This window comes from Rhinopithecus bieti, unplaced genomic scaffold (genome assembly GCF_001698545.2).
Source record: "Rhinopithecus bieti isolate Rb0 unplaced genomic scaffold, ASM169854v2 scaffold_13900, whole genome shotgun sequence".
NCBI lineage: Eukaryota > Metazoa > Chordata > Mammalia > Primates > Cercopithecidae > Rhinopithecus > Rhinopithecus bieti.
In genome coordinates, this window is record NW_016808376.1 from 2,954,138 (window position 1) to 2,972,471 (window position 18,334).

Here is an 18,334-nt window from a genome sequence, read left to right on the forward strand (position 1 = left end):
ATGCAGGGACAGAACCATTGTTTCATGCTTCTCACATGTGCAGTCTTCCAGTGAAGTGAATCACGGAAAAGTAATTTGACCAATCAGAGAACCTTTGGACTGAGAGATGGAAGCGGGCTACAGGGAGAAAAGACAGTTAAACTAACTATCCAGTGCAGGCACCAGGGCTGAGCCTACCCCTAGATTGTTGCCCCAAATCTCTCGGCTAATCCCACTCTTAATGTTCATGCTAATTTTCATTTCTATTTTTTTCATTATTTTCATGAGTCACACATTTATTCTAGTTAAAGTCCCTCTTTAAAATATAAATGCCTTTAAAAGGTAAATACAAATATTTTACAAATAAAACTATTAAGGTACAGCCATTTCTATTCAGTCATTCTATTCATCAAATATGAAATTTGAGCTCCCTATGGACACATTTTAGGGTTCATGCTTAAATCCGGAGAGAGAAGTTCAGTGGCAACAGCAATAACAAAAATAAAAGGTGACATTCATTGAGCACTTATATAGTGCCAAAGTCATTTGCTTTCATCATCTTACTTAATCTGCACAACAACCCTTTGAGGTGGGGTTCAGTTAATGCTGCCACTCACTGTCAAGAAATAGATTAACAGGCTTAGAACCCATACCAGTTCAGCTTCCAATAAAATGTAGTTTCTTCTGGAATACCTCGTTTTGAGGGATTGAGTTTACCTTGAAGCCCTTCCTCCAGCTGTTGCCACAGCTCACCATGTCTTGGCAGCTATGTCATAGAAGCTGCCAGTCCACAAGGCCCTACTCTGGCCAGTCAGCACCGAAATCTCTCCTCTTTTCCACTTATCTCTACAGCATGGCAGGAGGGCCATGGGCTGAGAATACTGGTTAGCGAGGGAGAAGTACAGGCTCTGCCAGGGAGAACTACGGGGTGGGATTCAGGAGCCCTTTCTGGGTATGTGGTCTCTAGGAAGAGCGATTGCATCAGAGAGAACTGAAGGAGAGGTAGCCTTGGTGGAGAGGGCTGGAGAGCCCAGCTCCTACCCAGGCAGGTGACCATGCACAGGGTTGTCTGCTCTCATCATGTGTCCTGACGATTTGATGAGCCCTCTCTTGTTTGGAAACTGTAGAAGTGTGAGGCCTGTTGCTAAAAGTAGCTTTCTCTTCTCTCCACAGGCATGAATGCTTTACAGTTGCAGAACCTGGCGACGCTGGCTGCTGCTGCAGCTGCGGCCCAGACCTCAGCCACCAGCACCAATGCAAACCCTCTCTCTACCACGAGCAGCGCCCTGGGAGCCCTCACGAGTCCCGGTGAGTGAGAGGGGTGCTCTTCCCTTGCAGGTGATGCAGCAGGAGTGGCAGGTAGGTCTACGTGCCTCCAGGTACAAAGGGCGAGGCTAGACGTGTCCAGGATGGAGCCAGGAAACTATACTGGGCCGCTTTATGTCATTGGGTTATTTTATTTTTTAAAATGATCAAAGTTCGAATTTGTCTTTTATTTTCCATGGATAATACGAAAAAAAGTTTTCAGTGAGAGAATCCACCATGCAAGCCGTTCTCTCACATTCACTCTGTTTTAAACACTAGTCCATTCAACACTAGTTAAGTTGTGACCACTATGAAGAGCCTCCGTCTCTTAATCTTCCTTTGTCCTGTCCTTTTTTTAAAAAAACAATGTAAGAATTCTCTTTCAAAATTCCTAATCATTCTCATGTTACATTTCACACCAACTCCATCCATCACACTTGATTTTAAAATCCACAGTCCAGCAAGGAACATCTTGGCTCATTCCTGGTCAGGCTCTGGGCTGTGTCATTTAAAGTCTTTTCTTCTTCACAAATTTTGTTGCCTTATTCAAAAGCAGACGCCAGTTGTCTTTTCATACAAGCCAGATAGAATGTGATTGCTTAGATACCACAATTTGAGTTGGTTTTTTTTTTTTTTAACTTAAAAAAGTCGAATATTTCACTGACTTTCCTTCTCTGAGTTTTCCAGGCGTTGATAGATGATCTCGCCTCCTTTTCTGTTACATGAAGGAGACAGCCTGGACAGTCTCCAAGCTTCCTTCTAACTTTCAAAATCCCATGACCCTCTATCAGCTGTGCCCCAAAGAGTAAGTGTTGAAAAAACTTTAATGAAAAAATAGCATGTGTGTTTTCAGGAAACACACATCGAAAGCTACAGCCCGCTCCACACTGGCTGTTTTAGGGCTTTTGACTTGAGGGAGGAATGAGGCACATTCCTAGAACCGGCAGTTCTCGAAAGAGCAGTCGCCCTTCGTCTCTGCGTAAAACATTATGTATCTAAGACGTTTCACCTGGAGGACGGTTTTGAGAGAGAAGTCAGAGATGTTTAGGAGAAGCTAGTGGATTTCCCCATAATGTGCTGAAATCTCGTGGCAGGTGTATTGAGTTCACTGCGTACAGTGTCTTCAAAAACATACCATTACTAGATGAGGGCCTCATCTTATATAATAAACACTATTCCTGAAAAATCAACTTTATCACCCTTAATTTCAGGAAATTAAGTGATAGCTTCAGTGCAACACATCAACTTAGTAAATCCTGTAATGATCCCTTTTGAGAAATAAACATTTTAACATGATGGATTTTCCCTTTATAAAATAAGTCCTTTAAAAAAAAATGAAAATTCGACCCTCTCAACTTAGATTTCATAAATCAGATTAAAATGTATTTTCTTAAGTGAGATTTTTTCCTCTCCTGTGAGCACTATGATTACCCCAAAATAGCACGGAGCACTGTGAATGCATTGTGGTGCATCTTCAGTCCGAAGGAGGCTTGTCAGTTTAAGAAGTCAAATGCAGAAGCAGCTGTCAGCTGATCAGTGTAGATAATGTAACTCAAAAATCATATCCCGGAAGTGCTGTGTGGTGTGGGCAGGACAGACGCGCTGCCGACTTCCACGAGCCCTTCAGTCCATCAGAGACTTGGACAAGAAGCAAAGCAATGAGTGAAAGATCCGTGACAGAATCCCACTGAAAAAGGGGGAAGGGGACTGGAGGAGGTGACCCCTCTCTCAAAAGGCGACCTTTGAGCAGAGACCTGAGTTCCGTAATGGAAGCCATGGTGTGTGTTGAGGCAGAGGACAGAGCCAGTGGGCGGGGGAGAGTGGAGTGAGGGCTCCAGGGCGGACTGCATCTGTTCCAGCTGACGTTGGGAGGAGTAGTGAGCTTGTTGCAACCTTCTGAAAACGTGGGCTACTCAGGCGGCCTAGGGCGGCCTAGGTGTTGGTCAGAAAGGAATTTTAGACATATGTGACTATTCTCAGTTTTTTCCTGAGACCGCAGCGAAGGAAAATGTGTTGTGAGATGAGCCTTCCTCCCTGCTGGAGTCAAAGCCACACCAGCGCCGCGTCCTTGCCTTAACTGCTCTGGAAGAGGCTTCCTGCCCTTCAGAACGCGCCGCTCACTTAGGTGTCACTGAGAGCGATTTTTCTCTTCTCTACTGAGGAATGCTTTGCATAATAACTGAAAGTATTTTATTAGAATCCTGAAGTGCAGCAGCAGCAGTGATTGAAATCTACATTTCAATTATTTTTCTTAAGTGTAACTAAAAAATCTGGTGTTTAAGTGAAAGTAAATTATTTGTCTAATTTCCATCAGGGACTTTTTCAAAGTCACAGAAAATGTGGTTGGTAGAATTCATGAATCTCCACTTCATCAAGGCAATTTCCTAGAAAGTAAAAGGGGTTGAAAGCCATTCCCAAGGCCATTGCCATTATTTACTTTTTAAATAATAATAAACTGGGCATACTGTTTGGACCATGAGCCAGTTCACTCGCACCGTGAGATGAAGGGACGCTTCATCCCATCTCCCTCCACAGGCCTGGGGTTTACCCTGTGTTTAAACGTGTCTCTTAAGCTTCAGACAAATTCATGTAGAAAGCAAAGGGACAATTCAATCCCCCAAACTATTAATTTTTTTAATAATTGTAAATTTATCATTTCAATTTTGCATACCCCGGAAAAGTCTCCCTACAGCATTATTATAAATGATTTTGAACAGTCTTGGCTTTAAAACATGAAAGATTAAGCTTTAATTTTTGTTAAAAAAAAATCCCCTTAGGCAATAAATAGTTTCCTTTGTCTCATGGCCTTGAGATAAAAATTAAAATAGTTTAAATTGCCCATGGTTAGAATAAGTGTTTCATGCAATTATCAGATGGTAGTGAATAAAATCAGAAATTAAATCATGAAAGAATAAAAACCAGGTAAGTGCATATTACGCCTTTTATGAGTTTCTCACGGGTCTTTTGAAGCCTAATTTAATCATGTTTCTTGTCTTTTATTTTGATATGATAATTTTTCCTTTGTTTACCTCAGTCTCCTTTTTAGTTAATTAATTCTTGGATCATTTATTGTTACCCAGTTTTTAACCTGTTTTTGAGGACTGTGACTCTGTTTATGTAAGAGGCAAATTGTCTAGAAGGGGTGTAGCTAGGTATTAAAGAAGATAATGTTTGTCTTCCGTTCAGCTTGCAGATTGTTGATTTTGTCTGGTAATTTTGAGAGCTTGAAGAGACTGTTATTGTTACCACACATGAATTTTGTTGGTATTTTTTTGGTCTAAAATATATTGCATTCACATACCATGTTATTCCACTGAACTTCTTCTGTCTCCTTCTTTTAAAGAAAAGGATGCTATAAAATTCTCCAAATGCTTCTGTAAGTGCAGACTTGACCAAGTACCCATTCCAGGATCATGGACTGGTTCTTCCCACAGTACCAGGCATTCGAAAGTGCTAGGAGGCATTTTTTCATTCCCACCATTGGCTCTTCAAGGAGTTATCACTTTGAATTCTGGGTAGTAGTTTCCCATCTTGAAGGCATCCCCAGCTTTCTTGAAGGCTGTGACAAACACAAATCTTCAAGGAAGTGGGGACACCTCCTCTTTGACTCTCTGAGGGTAACAGAGATTGGAGGTGTTTGGACGTTGTTCAGGCATTCCCTACTGCGTCACATAGTCATGACCGACGGACAGTGACTGTTGTTCTTGCACACCTGTGTCACCAGAGCCGCTGAATGAGCAGTGGCAAACGAGAAACCACCCTTGAAGTTACCCTGTGGCCCTTCCATTGACAGGAGGCTTTGTCGCCACCTTCAATATATATCTGCATTTGCATTAGAGGAGAACTTGCATTATGCTAAGAAGTGTGATGCATAAGCTGCTTTAACCCATATTTGTGAGCCTTCTAGTTCATGCAGGGCAAATACATAAAAATGAGTTGGGGCCTGCACTGCCTCCTCCAAGTGGTGACATGCACAAGGCAGTATCACAAGATGGGAAAGAGTGGGGGCAGGAGGAAGGGACAGACAGGTGGACAAAGTGGCCATCTGCCCAAGACTGCTGCAGTGGTCCCACAACCTCAGAGTGGAGAACTCAACTTACCCCACAGACCTTCCCGCTGCCTGCCCCGCCCTGCTAAATGGATTGTCCCAGTGGTTGATGTGACTTGGTCACTGATCGCTGCAGCTGGCCCCTGGCTCAGCTGCATGCCTCATCAGCCCGCCTCCTCAGCCCCTCAGTTCTCCCTGTGAAGCATCTTTTCCCTCCCAGGCAACAGGAGCCTGGAAGAGACCCTCATCTTCTCTCCCCTTGTCCTATTAGAACAGCCTCCAACTCGGCCCCTTTCCTCTGTCTGTCTTGCATGCTACTGGCAATCGTGGTGTAGACTGGAGTGAAACAAACTCCTGAGTGTGGTGTCCGGGGTCCGCCTGCTTCCCTCCAGAATCTGGGCAGCACACACTCGCCCAGATCAGGCCACCCCCCATACCCCAGCCCCGCCGTCAGCCTTTACACCATTATTCTTTCAGGCTTCTCTACCTAGAACATCTCCCCATTTCCTCCCACAAAAATCTAATACGTCACTCACGTGTTGCAGTGCTCGTTCTTGAGAAGAATAGTGTGGGTGGGTATAAAAGCGTTTCTAATGCACATTATAAAAAGTATAGTTGATGCTGCTTCTGTAATTTAAACTGTGGTAACATTTTTGGTGTAATTGGTAAAAACTGTTTTCAGTAACCTACTACTTTTATGAATCAATGCAAATGCCACCTCTACCATGAAGCCTTGTAGTTAGGATTGATCACTTCCACACCGTATTGCTGAGTAAAGACCTAGCTCATTGTAGACCTGGGGCAGTGCAGACGGTTCCTGAGGAGCTGTTGGGCTCCTTGAGGCCAGGGACAGAGAGGGCTGGAGTGTCGGTGCTGGCCAGGCGTTCTGCAGACGCCACCCCTCTCCTGTGCTCCCAGGGCGTGCTCAGCCTCCCTCCACTAACGCTGACCCTGTTGTCTGCAGGACAGTGATGTGGGCATTCGCTTTCTGTCTCGCCCTCCAGCCAGTGAGTTCTTTTAAAGTAGGGACGGTGTGTTATTTACTTGTAATTTCCCCTTGCATCTGGAACAGCACATCAGACACAGGCCCTCAAGTGTTTTGTTTCTGTTTTTGTTTTTTTTAATTCAGTGGAATAGTGGAACAAAAATTGTCAAAGACAAATGTTTAAGGGCCATCTGTTCAGTCTAGTACAGCTCACATATCTCTAAGACAGCTGAGTCCCTCACGGTGACGCTGGCAGGGTCAGCACACCCACCCAGTTCACCTGTAAGGCGTGCCTCTGCCTGGATCCCTCAAGAACCAAACCCACAGTTTGGTTTCACCTTACAGGTGAATACTCAGGTCCAACAGGTTTCTGAAGAATAAATCTAATACTAACTTATACCAAAACAATCATATGAAGCAGTCTTTTCATTACAGGAGCAGTTTGTTTTACAAATAGTGGCTTTCAAAATGTTCTGATGTCATGATATAGGATAAGTACAAGTCTGGTATCCGAGAAGGGCATTTCATCTTCGGAAGAACCACCTACTCTAATGTGTGCTTTTGAAAGATAACATCACGGCAGATCATCCTCAGAAAGTGCCTGTTAACTCTGTGTGCACCGCTAACCCCACGTCGTCTTCCAGTGCCTGCCCACACTGCTTACATAAAGCAAGGTCCCGTCCAGCTTTGCAGAGTATTTTTTACTTATACCACACTTTCTAAATACAGGGCGTTTTATAAGTGCAGGGACCAGTTACTCCTGTGAAGATGGCCTGAGACTTCACCGTCCTCTTTTTCTCCTTACCCCCATCTTTTGTCGTTGTTTATTCTTAGGAGAAAGAAGGAAATCTCAAGGCAGACCATTCTTCCCTCCACTAGCAGCTAAGTGTCTCAGTCAGGCAGAGTCAAGCCAGTTGGTAAAATGGGCTGTTTCATTTGTGGGTTTCAATCTGTCAAACGGCCAAGCATGGTGGCTCATGCCTGTAATCCCAACACTTTGGGAGGCCGAGGCAGGTGGATCACGAGAGGTCAGGAGTTCAAGACCAGCCTGGCCAAGATGGTGAAACCCAGTCTGGACTAAAACTACAGAAGTTAGTCAGGTGTAGTGGCAGGTGCCTGTAGTCCCAGCTACTCTGGAGGCTGAGGCAGGAGAATCACTTGAACCTGAGAGGCTCAGGCAGGAGAATCACTTGAACCCGGGCAGCATAGGCTGCAGTGACCAAGATTGCACCACTGCACTCCAGCCTGGGCGACAGAGTGAGACTTTCTCAACAACAGTAACAACAAAAAATCTGTCAGACGTCTTTTTATTTTTTATTTTAGCTTTCCTATGGTGCTGACAGTCAAACTTCTTTACACTCCTCTTATTGCTACAGTGGAAAGAGCATTGACCTCCCGTTCTTTGCTCATTTCCTGCAAGTTTCAACATTTTACACTGCTCTTCTGAAAATTGTCTTGTTTGCTCTTGACATTATGGGGCTCACTGTATTTTCATTAATGTTAATGGAGTCACACATTACATAACATGTTCTGTAAATAAAATGACTCTGTAGTGACTGTCACCTCTTGATAGATTTTCTTTTTCATTCATTCAACAAATATGTGTCAAGCATCTGTGTGCCTGGGACTGTTCCAGCACTGGAGACACATCAGTAGACAAAGCTGATGAAGATTCCTACCTGCATGTCCTTTCTCTTCTAGCATCAGCTTTCAAAAAAAGTGTCATTTTACTGAATTCACACCATGGTAAAAACAATTTGAATAGCCTTTAAGTATAAATTGTAACTTCTACACTCTTAAAACATCATAACCAATATTTTGCATATCTTACGTTAAATTTTGTGAATGAGACCAAGAGTAGGAGAGGGAAGCTCTTTTCTCTCCTTTCTTCCTCTCCTTCGAGCTGTACCATCTTTCTCTGTGTTTAGTGCAACAGAGAGCTGGGAGTAGGGCCCCCCTTAGGGTAGAACTGCAAGTGACCAAACCAGAAAGCGAGAGTTTAGCACTCGGCCCTGCTGCTCGGGCTGCTCTGTGGCTTCTCGACAGAAGCACGACATGAAAGCCAAGTGGTTTGAAAGTTCTTAGGCATGTAAGACTCATATTGTTGGGGAAAAGAGTAGTTGGGAATAGTATGTCTTCCTAGTAAATGTCCTTTATTTGGCATTGATCATCTTGCTTCTAAAGGAGACAGCATGCAGACCCCTCCCACCCAGAGGGGTTTTGAGGGCCCTGTGTGTGCGGGGAGTTTGGGTCTGGAATAAACTTCTGCCCAGTGAGTGGATGGACATTCCAGGCGGTTTGTGTGATGCCCCAACCTGGAGCAGGCTGGAGTCTCTTAATAGTCTGTAACCAATTTAAAGCTTAAAGCCGCATAGCTGTGGGGGTAGAAATATTTACGGTTCACCACAGAGCCCACGCTGGGATTTATCCAAGTAGATTCCACCTGTGCCCTGAGCTGTCCTTGGCAGGTGCCTTCGTCCCCGGGGTGGACAGATCCTCACGTGCATCATAGGGCTGCCACTCACCAAGCGTATTGTTCCTTGTTTTGAGTGGGCTTTTTAATATGTGCAGACATCAACTCTAATTCTTCATGTATTTGCTTTTTGCTGTTGGTGGCGCTGGACTTTGTGCTAAGTGTTAGTGATTTGTTTTTCAATATTGCTTTGCACCGTCATCTGTATTGTGGCAAATCCACATCAGATCCCCTTGTGCTGTTTGAGCTCAGGCTGAGATTTTTATTCCCACTAAATTATCTGTGATCTTGTATGATATAAACATGTTATCACCACTAGCACTGGTGAAAAGCATGTGTTGCTTAATTGTGTTATATTAGGTGGGAAAATCAGCAAAGCTTTATTCTAGTCACAACTTCCTAGAAGTGTATATACTAAGTTCCATTTCTTCAGACTTGAAAGCAATAAAATGGAAATTTTTAGTTCAGATATGGTTTAATCCTGAGAACCAGTCCCCATCAACTAGATGCAGTGGCCACCTACAGACATAAGCAAAATGCACCAACCTGTAAAGCACAGGTGGAGAGCAGGAAGGCAGGTAAGGTACAGGGGTCAGTGACGGGAGAGGTTCTGCCCCAAGGGAGGACGGGAAATTTTAGTAGAAGAGTTGACATTTGAGCCAAAATGTTCAGGGTAGGTAGGATTTTTAAAAGTAGAAACAGAATGGAAGATACATCAAATGTGTGAAAATGCAGAAATAGCATTTAAGCAGCAAATGGAAGTTCATCTCATTTTTCACAAGCATGGACATATGGAAAAGGAGGCTCACGGAGGACCCTGAAAGCCAGGGCGAAGGAGCTGGGACTCTTCTTGTCAGCAGTGAAGAGCCATTTCAGGACTTTAGGCCCAAGAATGATGGACTTCTTGTGAGACTGGACTGAGGCCCCCATTTGATGTGAGGGAGAACAAAAGGGAAGGAGGAAAGATGGTGTTGGTGTGTTGGGCCTGCGTGGCCAGTGGAGCACTGTGTTCAGTTCTGGGAGTTGAGGAGGAAGCTGTCATACAAAATGACAGGACGTGACACATGCAGAGCTCAAGGGCACATGAACGGACATACCGTGAAATGTGTCCAGCAGCAGTCGAATGTGTGACCATCAGGCTGACCGGAGCCCTGAGCGGCAGAGTGGATTGAGACTGGCCTGCTGAGGCCAGGCGGGCTGCCCTACGCCCAGGGAGGGGTGAGGCCAGGCGGGCTGCCCTAAGCCCAGGGAGGGGTGAGGTCATCAGGCCAAAATCACCAGCAACGCAAGGCGGGGACCAGACGCAGAAAGCCTTGGGGGATGTGCCTGTGGAACACAGGGACCAGGGGATGGAAAGGGAGCTTTCTGGGTGGCAGTGTCAGAGAGGCCGAACACGACGGGGCTGGAGGAAGAAAAGGCAGAAAGAGCTGACTCAAGTTCGACTTGGGGAGTGGGTTCTCCCCAGAGTGGCTGCTTCACTGCAGTGGTTGACAGTTTTGCAGGCAGTGAGAGAGGACACAATTCTGTATGACACATTATGAAATGTGAATATTTTTAAAAATCCATAATGGGGCTGGTCATGGCAGTTCACACCTGTAATCCCAGCACTTTGGGAGGCTGAGGCAGGAGTTCCTTGAGGAACTCCTTGAGGCCAGGAGTTCGAGACCATCCTGACCAACATGGTGAAACCCCGTCTGTACTGAAAATACAAAAATTAGCCGAGCATGGCGGTGCACACCTGTAGTTGCCAGCTACTCGGGAGGCTGAGGCAGGGGAATCACTTGAACCCAGGAGGTGGAGGTTGCAGTGAGCCGAGATCACGTCATTGCACTCCAGCCCAGGTGACAAGGCTCCATCCCAAAAAAACAAAAGAAAACAAAAAATCCGTAAAAGTACTGGGGTCACTAGGAGGAAGAAAGTTTTTATGTTTTTGTTTTAAGATGGAGAAAACATAAACATATTTGTAGACCAAAGAGAAGAACCAGAACAAAGGGAAACAGGAATAGGCCAATGAGAGCTGAAAGCTGGACTAGAGTCGGAGGGCTGGCTGGAGGGGGATGCTGCCTGCTGAGGGGTCACGTGTCATCTCCCCCTGGGAGGAGCCCCCGCAGCAGCACCCTGCCTTGTGGTGCCATCTCAACCTGGTACTAGCACACAAACCCACAGGCACGAACCCAAATCAGGGCTGAGTCAGCAGGTGGTGCAGCCTGAGGGCAGGGAGCACCGGCCTCTGTCGGGATTGGGGAGGATGCCAACAATTTAGGACAGAAGGGTACTTATATCACATATGGGCCAAGAACTGATATATCTGGGGCTGGAAACAAAAACTCATACCGGGCCAGAGGTTTAAGAAAAAGTCAACCTACAGGATGTAATAGAGGATTTCTAATTTTACTTGTCTTTCTGGAGTATGTAGACATCTTGATCAAGAGTCATTGGAGCAAGTAATGTAATCTTTCTTTAATTTTCTCAGTTGTGAAACAGAATTAATTGCTAATATTCACTTGTGGAAACATTTAGGTTTATATATACACACATATTTATATTTCTATAACTGTATACTGGTGCTTTTTAAAAAAGGTGATCTTTAAGTATCATATAGGAAAAATTGTTTCATTATTTTGGAGTGATATGAAATACCCCAGCTCTAGAGAACAGAAGACTAGGTTAAAACTAGAATGAGGGCTGATGATGTTTAACTGGGTTAAAACTAGAATAAGATCCGACGATACTTTTCTCTGAATCTCTTGCCTTTGGAAAGCAAGTGTCTTCCCCCCCTTTCCTTTAAAACTTAGGACGTAAACACAGAAGACAGTTTCCTCGCTCCTTTCTGCTTTTGTGCTCTGCGGTTAAAGGGAACGGTGAACTTTCTACCTACCACAAATGCCACTTGAGTTCCTAGAACCGACATCCCCTCCTTACCAAATATAAAATGGTATGACTGGGTTAAACAGAGCAAGACTGCTGTGTCCAGACAGGATTTCCGCACTGAGGGTCAGGCCTGAGGCCCTTGGGGATTTGTTGGTTTGTATCTCAGGCCACACAGCAGGTGGCATGTGCTCTGCACCAGGCCTTTGCAGGGGCAGCAGTCCTACGGAGTTCACGTGGCGCCCCAGCGAGCCTGCAGCCCTGCTGTGATGACCCCGGGCTGCACAGGTGACCTCTTGCCCCCTGCCACCCTTGGGGTCATGTTGCCCAGAGGAAAATCTGCCTCTCAGAAATGTTCTCTCCATCTGGACAAGCTGCCCCCAATCCCCCACAGGAAGGCCAGACTTCAGACGGGCTGTCAGTGACACGGTGACACGGGCCTGCTTTCCTGAGAAGCCCCGTCCTCGCCCTTTCTCTCTAGAGGCCTGAGCTGCTGTATCCAACTGCCTCTTTGTGATCCACGTGAGGAAACAGAGGCCTGCAAGTGTCAGTGGTTTGCCCGGGATGTTAGTGACAGGTGAAATGACAGCTCCACCGCACCACGAAAGAGTCCATATTCTAAGCGGGAACTGCTGGGATCCCAGAACCGTATTTCTGGGTTTCTCCACTTACACATTGTCACCCTTGTAAGGAGATCACCAACATTTTTTTTCAGTCCTTCTCCGTGGCCATGTGTAAAAACAAACATCTGGGGCCAGCTAAAGGGAAAGTATATGCTTTTGTTTCAGTAAATCATAGGCAAAATATCATTGGCAGGGAAAAGAGGTTTGATTTTCCCTCTCATTTGCCCTGTTCTTAGGAGATCCCTGTGTACTGCGTGTATGAATGGACTCTTCCAAACTCATGGCCCCACACTGCCTTTATGAGTGCCCGTCTTCACGGGACTGGGGCAGATGCTAAAAATTAGGCTGGGTAGGAAGGCACCCTGGTTTATTGACAACCCATGAAGTAGACTTCTTAGATCCACTAGAGAGAGCTTCCACAAGCCTTTGGGGATGAACATTAAAGCAATGAAAACAGGACAGCTGCTCTGGACATGAGGAGCAGGTGCTGGCCCCTCACTTCCTCGCCTTCCACGTGTGCGCCACCAGGGAATAAAACTTCAACAGTCCTTCTGAGTCCAGACCCGGCCCTCTAGGCTGAGTTTTCCTCTTCCCAGTCTTCCTGAGAACCAGTAGTGATGACTCTTGCCCAGCACTGCACCAAGTCAGGTGGCATCAGCTTCCTTGGGAAGCAGAACTGGCAGCAGAAGAGAGGGACACCGACGTCTCTGGGGAAGGTGCCCTCTTCCAGGCTGGGAGTGTGAGGTCACACCTCACCACTGCGGCGCCCAGTGTCACTTTCCAACCCCACCTCCTCTTCCTCAGTCACCCCACCCCTTCTCAGTCACCCCGCCTCTCCTACAGTCACCCGCCCCTCCTCAGTCACCCCACCTCCTGTCACCCTGGCCCTCCTGTCACCCCGCCCTCCTCAGTCACCGCCCCTCCTCAGTCACCCCGCCCCTCTCGTTCACCGCCCCCCCAGTCACCCCGCCCCAGTCACCCGCCTCTACTCAGTCACCCGCCTCTCCTTCAGTACACCCGCCTCTCCTCACGTCACCCCGCCCCTCAGTCACCCCGCCTTATCAGTCCAACCGCCTCTCCTCAGTACACCCCGCCCCTCAGTCACCCCCGCCTCTTCCTCAATCACCCGGCCCTCAGTCACCCCGCCCCTCAAGTCACCCCACCCCTCAGGTCACCCCGCCTTCCTCAGTCACCCGCCTCTCCTCAGTCACCCCGCCCCTCCCTGCCCAAACAATCTTTGAGGGACTAAATTAAAATGAAAGGTGTGGTTATTGTGGAATAATTAGGCCCCATGGGAGGAGAGGCGTATTGTATTAATGCCCCAGGGTTGTGATTAGCTAATAATGCTAGTGCCTGTGTCATGCCTTAATTATCCTGCTTCCTCACAATCTTTTCCTGCGCAGTTGGAATTCAGCATCCAAGCTCTTTTGAGGCAAAACAGCAACCGCGGGTTCCAGTGTCCTGAGTATGTTTGGTCAATGCAGGCAATTTTCTCTGTGTTTACAATGATTTTATTTCCTAAACCACAAAGCCACTGTGCTTTCACTGTCTAATTGTTCTATGAAAAGTGTTTAATGAGTGCACCGAAGGCAAATTCTTGCTGTCTTCTGTTAATGTTTTCTTGTAGCTTAAAAAAAAAAAAAAGTATTTTGCTATCCAGGAAAAGTGGGAAGTAGGGTTAATATGGGAACATTAACGCATGTGTTCCTGGAAAGCAAGCTGGTTTCTGCGACAGACTTATGCTAGACATGCCCTGCAGATACGCTGATACCAGACGAGGGGGAAGGGGAACATTTATGTGGGAAGTATCTTTTAAATAAAGAACTGGCAAGTGTGAGAGACGGATAAGCCCCTCATTGCCGTTTTTCTGGAATCTTTAGAAGGATGGAGGAATACCCAAGTTCCTCAGCAGGCAGCCTCACCCCAAATCAAAAGTCTTGTTCACCATCCCACCTTCTACAAAGAATAAGAAGCCCACGGGAGCCCCTCTGCAGGCCCTGCTGGCGCTCCCCACCCCGCTCCTGCTCCGGGGAGGGGAGGTGGGCTTCTCCAGGACGGGCTTGGGCTGGGCCTCCGCTCCTGCCTGCACAGAGTGGCGGCCTGGGAGCTGAGCGTGGCCCTCGGCGGCCCTGCTTCTGAGCTGCCTCAGAGGAACGGAGGGGTTCTCTGGCCCTGGCCCAGTCGTACCATGGCAGCAACTGGCTTTACCCACTCTGTTTCTGAAGCTCTTCCCATTTCTTCTGGCACATAAGCAGAAGGGACGACAACTCTGACCAAATGGCCTGCAGAGCATCCGCAGCCCAGCGCCCTGGGCCAGAGGGAGTTGACACCACACAACTGCACTTTTTCTTGGTGACTTTCTCTGTAATCTGGTCATTCAGGATCGAATCAGGTGTGCCTGGTGTGGCAGCTGCTGTATAGGTTTCCCTGGGAGAGGGAGTAAAAGCGGTTTCCATTTTAAGCTTAATGGGGCTTGTATTTATGTAGATCCTTTGTTCTGGGGTCTCTAAATTGACATGGGATTTTCACATTGTTCGTTGTGCTGCGGGCATTGGAAGTTGGAGCCTTCACCAGAGTTCTGCCTGGAAGCATTAGAATCCTGCCTTCACGGAGTCCTCTCTTTCTCTGCCAGGAGATGAGGCCGGAGTGTGTTTGGCACAACAATAAGAGCTTTTCAAAAGTTGGCTTTTTAGACCTTGTGGCCATCAAGCCTAGCCTTAGGGTCTGCAGGAACCCCTTGATATACGTCGGAGGCATCTGCTTTCTCACCCCACAAACAGGGCCTCGAGTGCCTCAGAGGCGGCGCAGCTCGCTGCGGAAGACTTCTCTTCACTAGCCGGCTCCCCTCTGTATCGAACTAAAATCTGCCTTTGAACAGCTTCCACCCACTGATCCTAATTTTGATCTCTTGAGCTGCGAAGAATATCTTTCTCACGTCAAGACCTAAGACTGTTTCTTGCCTTAGTCTTCGCCTCTCTAGGCTCAGTTTTACTCTTATCAGCTCACTCTCTTTCAACTCAGCTTTCATGTCTTGTCACCCTCCTCGGGACGCTCTCAAAACTGTACACACAGACTGACCTTCCTGATGGCCAGACTAATGAGAAAGGCTGCAAAATTAGTCATCATCCATCCAGTCGCCTCTTTGGGGAGGAAGATGTTCAGTCTTCATTGCAAGTGCTGTCAAATGAAGTGAAAAGATGCAGTTCCCCTTTTGAGGACAGAATACCCGGATTCTCCTTCTTCAGATGTAGACTGAACACACGTTTATTGATCACCCGCTGTGTATCACACATCAGTGCCGCCTTCTCGGACCGTCGCACCCGTCCGCAGAGGCAGTGCACGTTACTCCCATTTCGTGCATAAATACTAAGCCTCAGCTGAATGGAGCAGATGGCCCAAGGTCTCAAAGACTGGAAGGGACACAGCCAAAAAATTAAAGGCAAATCTGAGTGAGTGCAAGTTCACTGCTTCCGTAAGTAAATCTCTGCAGTAGCCACTAGATAGATGTAAGAGGCGACATAGAATCTTAACTTCCACATCAACATCATGCTGACTCTGCAGCCAGACCCCTGGGTTTAAATTCTGGCTCTGCCACTGAGACTTGTGTGACCTTCTGCATGCCACTTCACTTCACAGGATAACTGTAAAGGACTTAATGGGCTAAGGCGCGTGACGTGCTTTTGGCAATGAGCAGCATGTGGCAGGCGCTCACACCTTCGCTGTGCTCACTGTTAGCGTTCTTCCCAGTACGGTGCAGCTGGAGAATGTTTCCTGTTGCTGAAATGACAAGTTACCACCAACCTCGTGGCTTGAAACAACACATATTTATTATGTTGCAGTTCTGTAGATGAGGAACCCAGCAGACTCACTGGGCTGGGGTCAAGGTGTCAGCAGGGTGTGTTCCTTCTGGAGGTTCTTGGGGTAAATCCATTTCCTTCCCCAGCTTCTGCAGGCCACCAGCTTTACTTGGCTCATGGTCCCTTCCTCCATCTTCAGAGCCAGCAAGTCCTCATGCTGTCATCTCTGAGTTTTTTCTCGTTTCATTCCTTCTTCAATTCACAAGAACCCACCCAGACCATCCACAGTAATCTCCCCCATCTCAAGGTCTGCTGATCAGCAAGCTTCCTAGTCCATTTTCTGTGGCTTATAACAGAGGACCTGAAAGTAGATAACTTATTTTAAAGAGGAATTATTTCTTACAGCTCTGGAGACTGAGAAGTCCAAGGTCAAGGCAGTGCATCTGGTGAGGGACTCTGCAGTCCTGAGGCAGTGCGGGGCATCACATGGCTGGGGGCTGAGTGTGCTAACATGCTTGCTTAGGACTCTCTTCCTCTTCTTAGAAAGCCCCACTTCCACTCCTGTTACATAACCCATGAATTCCTTAACCTATTAATTCATGAAAGGATTAATCCATTCATAAAGGCAGAGCCCTCGCAATCCAATCACCTCTGAAAGGCCCTGCCACATTGGGGATAAAGTTTCCAACACATGGAATTTGGGGAATGCACAGTGAAACCACAGCACATTCCATCTACAATTTTAATTTCTCTTGGCTGTGTAACCTAACATATTCACAGGTTCCAGAAATTAGGACATGGATGTCTTGGTTTGGCTGGGGGATGAACAGAGAACATAATAGTAATTATTAGCTCCCTCTCCAAACATAGCCCTCAGGCCCCAGGTAAGCTTAATCTACCTATCCAGGAATGGCGCTGTCGGAACAGAAAGAGAAGAGAGAACAGGAACACCGTTGTCAAACACATGTTGGCATCTTCTGGTTCAACTCGGTGCCCTCCCCCAGCCCTGGCCCGGTGGATGCAGGTCCTTCCCAGTTCTACCAGTCTGATTAGTCACCCCTCCTCCCATAGGAAATCCAAGGCTGGTGAGGGGTTAGTGGGAGGTGGTCCAAGAAAAGAACTTTTTCCTAGAAAGTGGACTCAGGTCCTTGCCTCTCTGGAAATGTATTTGCGTTGGTTTGAGAGAGCTTCCAAACAGCCCTTCCTCCACAACTGCTGTATCCCTAAGTGGCAAAGGCCACTGGCCTCCTTGTGGAGTCCTCGTGGCCACACCTGGGTGCTGGCGCCCACCCTGCATCCCTCACGGGTACACCAGGGCCAGTCCCATCAGCACTCTGGGCCTCTGCTTCTTCATCTTTCACACACAGGAAAGACTCTACTTCACAGTTTGCCTGGGAGCATCCCACTGCAGTAAAAGATGCGTCTGAAAAATGTACTATTACCTGTTATTGTCAGTGGGATTAAGAAGAGAATGAAGGCCCTGCACTGGTTGGGGGGTCCAGCCCTCAGCTCTGTTGGAGATACTATACGGGAGTTATTCAAGGTGATCTTCTAGCACCTAATGACCTAGGCACTCGGTCTCGGACCTACAGTGTTAACCTAAGACAAGAATCTCTTCTGGGTGTAGTGTTCATCCCAGACCTAGCACAGCTCTGAGGAGAAGGAACCTATCCTGTCCCCTCAGTTGGGATTAGTGTTTGGGATTACTCAATTTGTAGTTTTCCAACAGTGAGCTTATCTGGTCAAACAAGCAAAGAACTTCTGTGGCCAGGGCCAAGGTGGGGCATATCCTCACCATCGGGGCCTCTGGACCACCTCACTTTTCCTGTTCTCCACACCCCACCCTACCCCACAAACAGTTTTCACAAAACGCCACAGACTTTGCCACATGAGCTGATAAAACCAAGGCCGTCCTTGACTGCTCGACCATTTTCTTTCCTGGCAAGCCAGCTGGCCTGAACGTCCATTGCCTGATTGATAGGTTTTAACCAGTGGTACAACAGGCTTAAAATGTGACGTATACAAGTTATTGCAGCCACTGTGCAAGCAAGGTGAGGTGCACTGTGCAGCCTCCGTCTGAGATCCTCTTGGCTTTGTTCTGCCTCCTCCTGCTTGGATGGTGCAGCCTCTGCTTGAAGAGGTGCTCTGGGAGATTATGAGCCAACATTTATAGACTGCACCTCTCCTGAGATGCTCCTTTGGCATTTTGTAAAACTTTTTTTTTTTTTTTTTTTTTTTTTTTTTTTTTTTTTTTTT

General features: G+C 47.0%; 1 protein-coding gene across 18 annotated transcripts in view; it reads left to right on the plus strand.

The window, feature by feature from the left end:
* CELF2 (CUGBP Elav-like family member 2) overlaps positions 1-18,334 on the plus strand; it is a 558,220-nt gene that overhangs the window by 509,100 nt on the left and 30,786 nt on the right. For all 18 annotated transcript variants that reach the window (XM_017886678.1, XM_017886680.1, XM_017886681.1 and 15 more), the window contains one exon: positions 1,153-1,287. In XM_017886678.1, the coding sequence (XP_017742167.1) occupies positions 1,153-1,287 (135 nt within the window). The remainder of the gene's footprint in view (positions 1-1,152; positions 1,288-18,334) is intronic.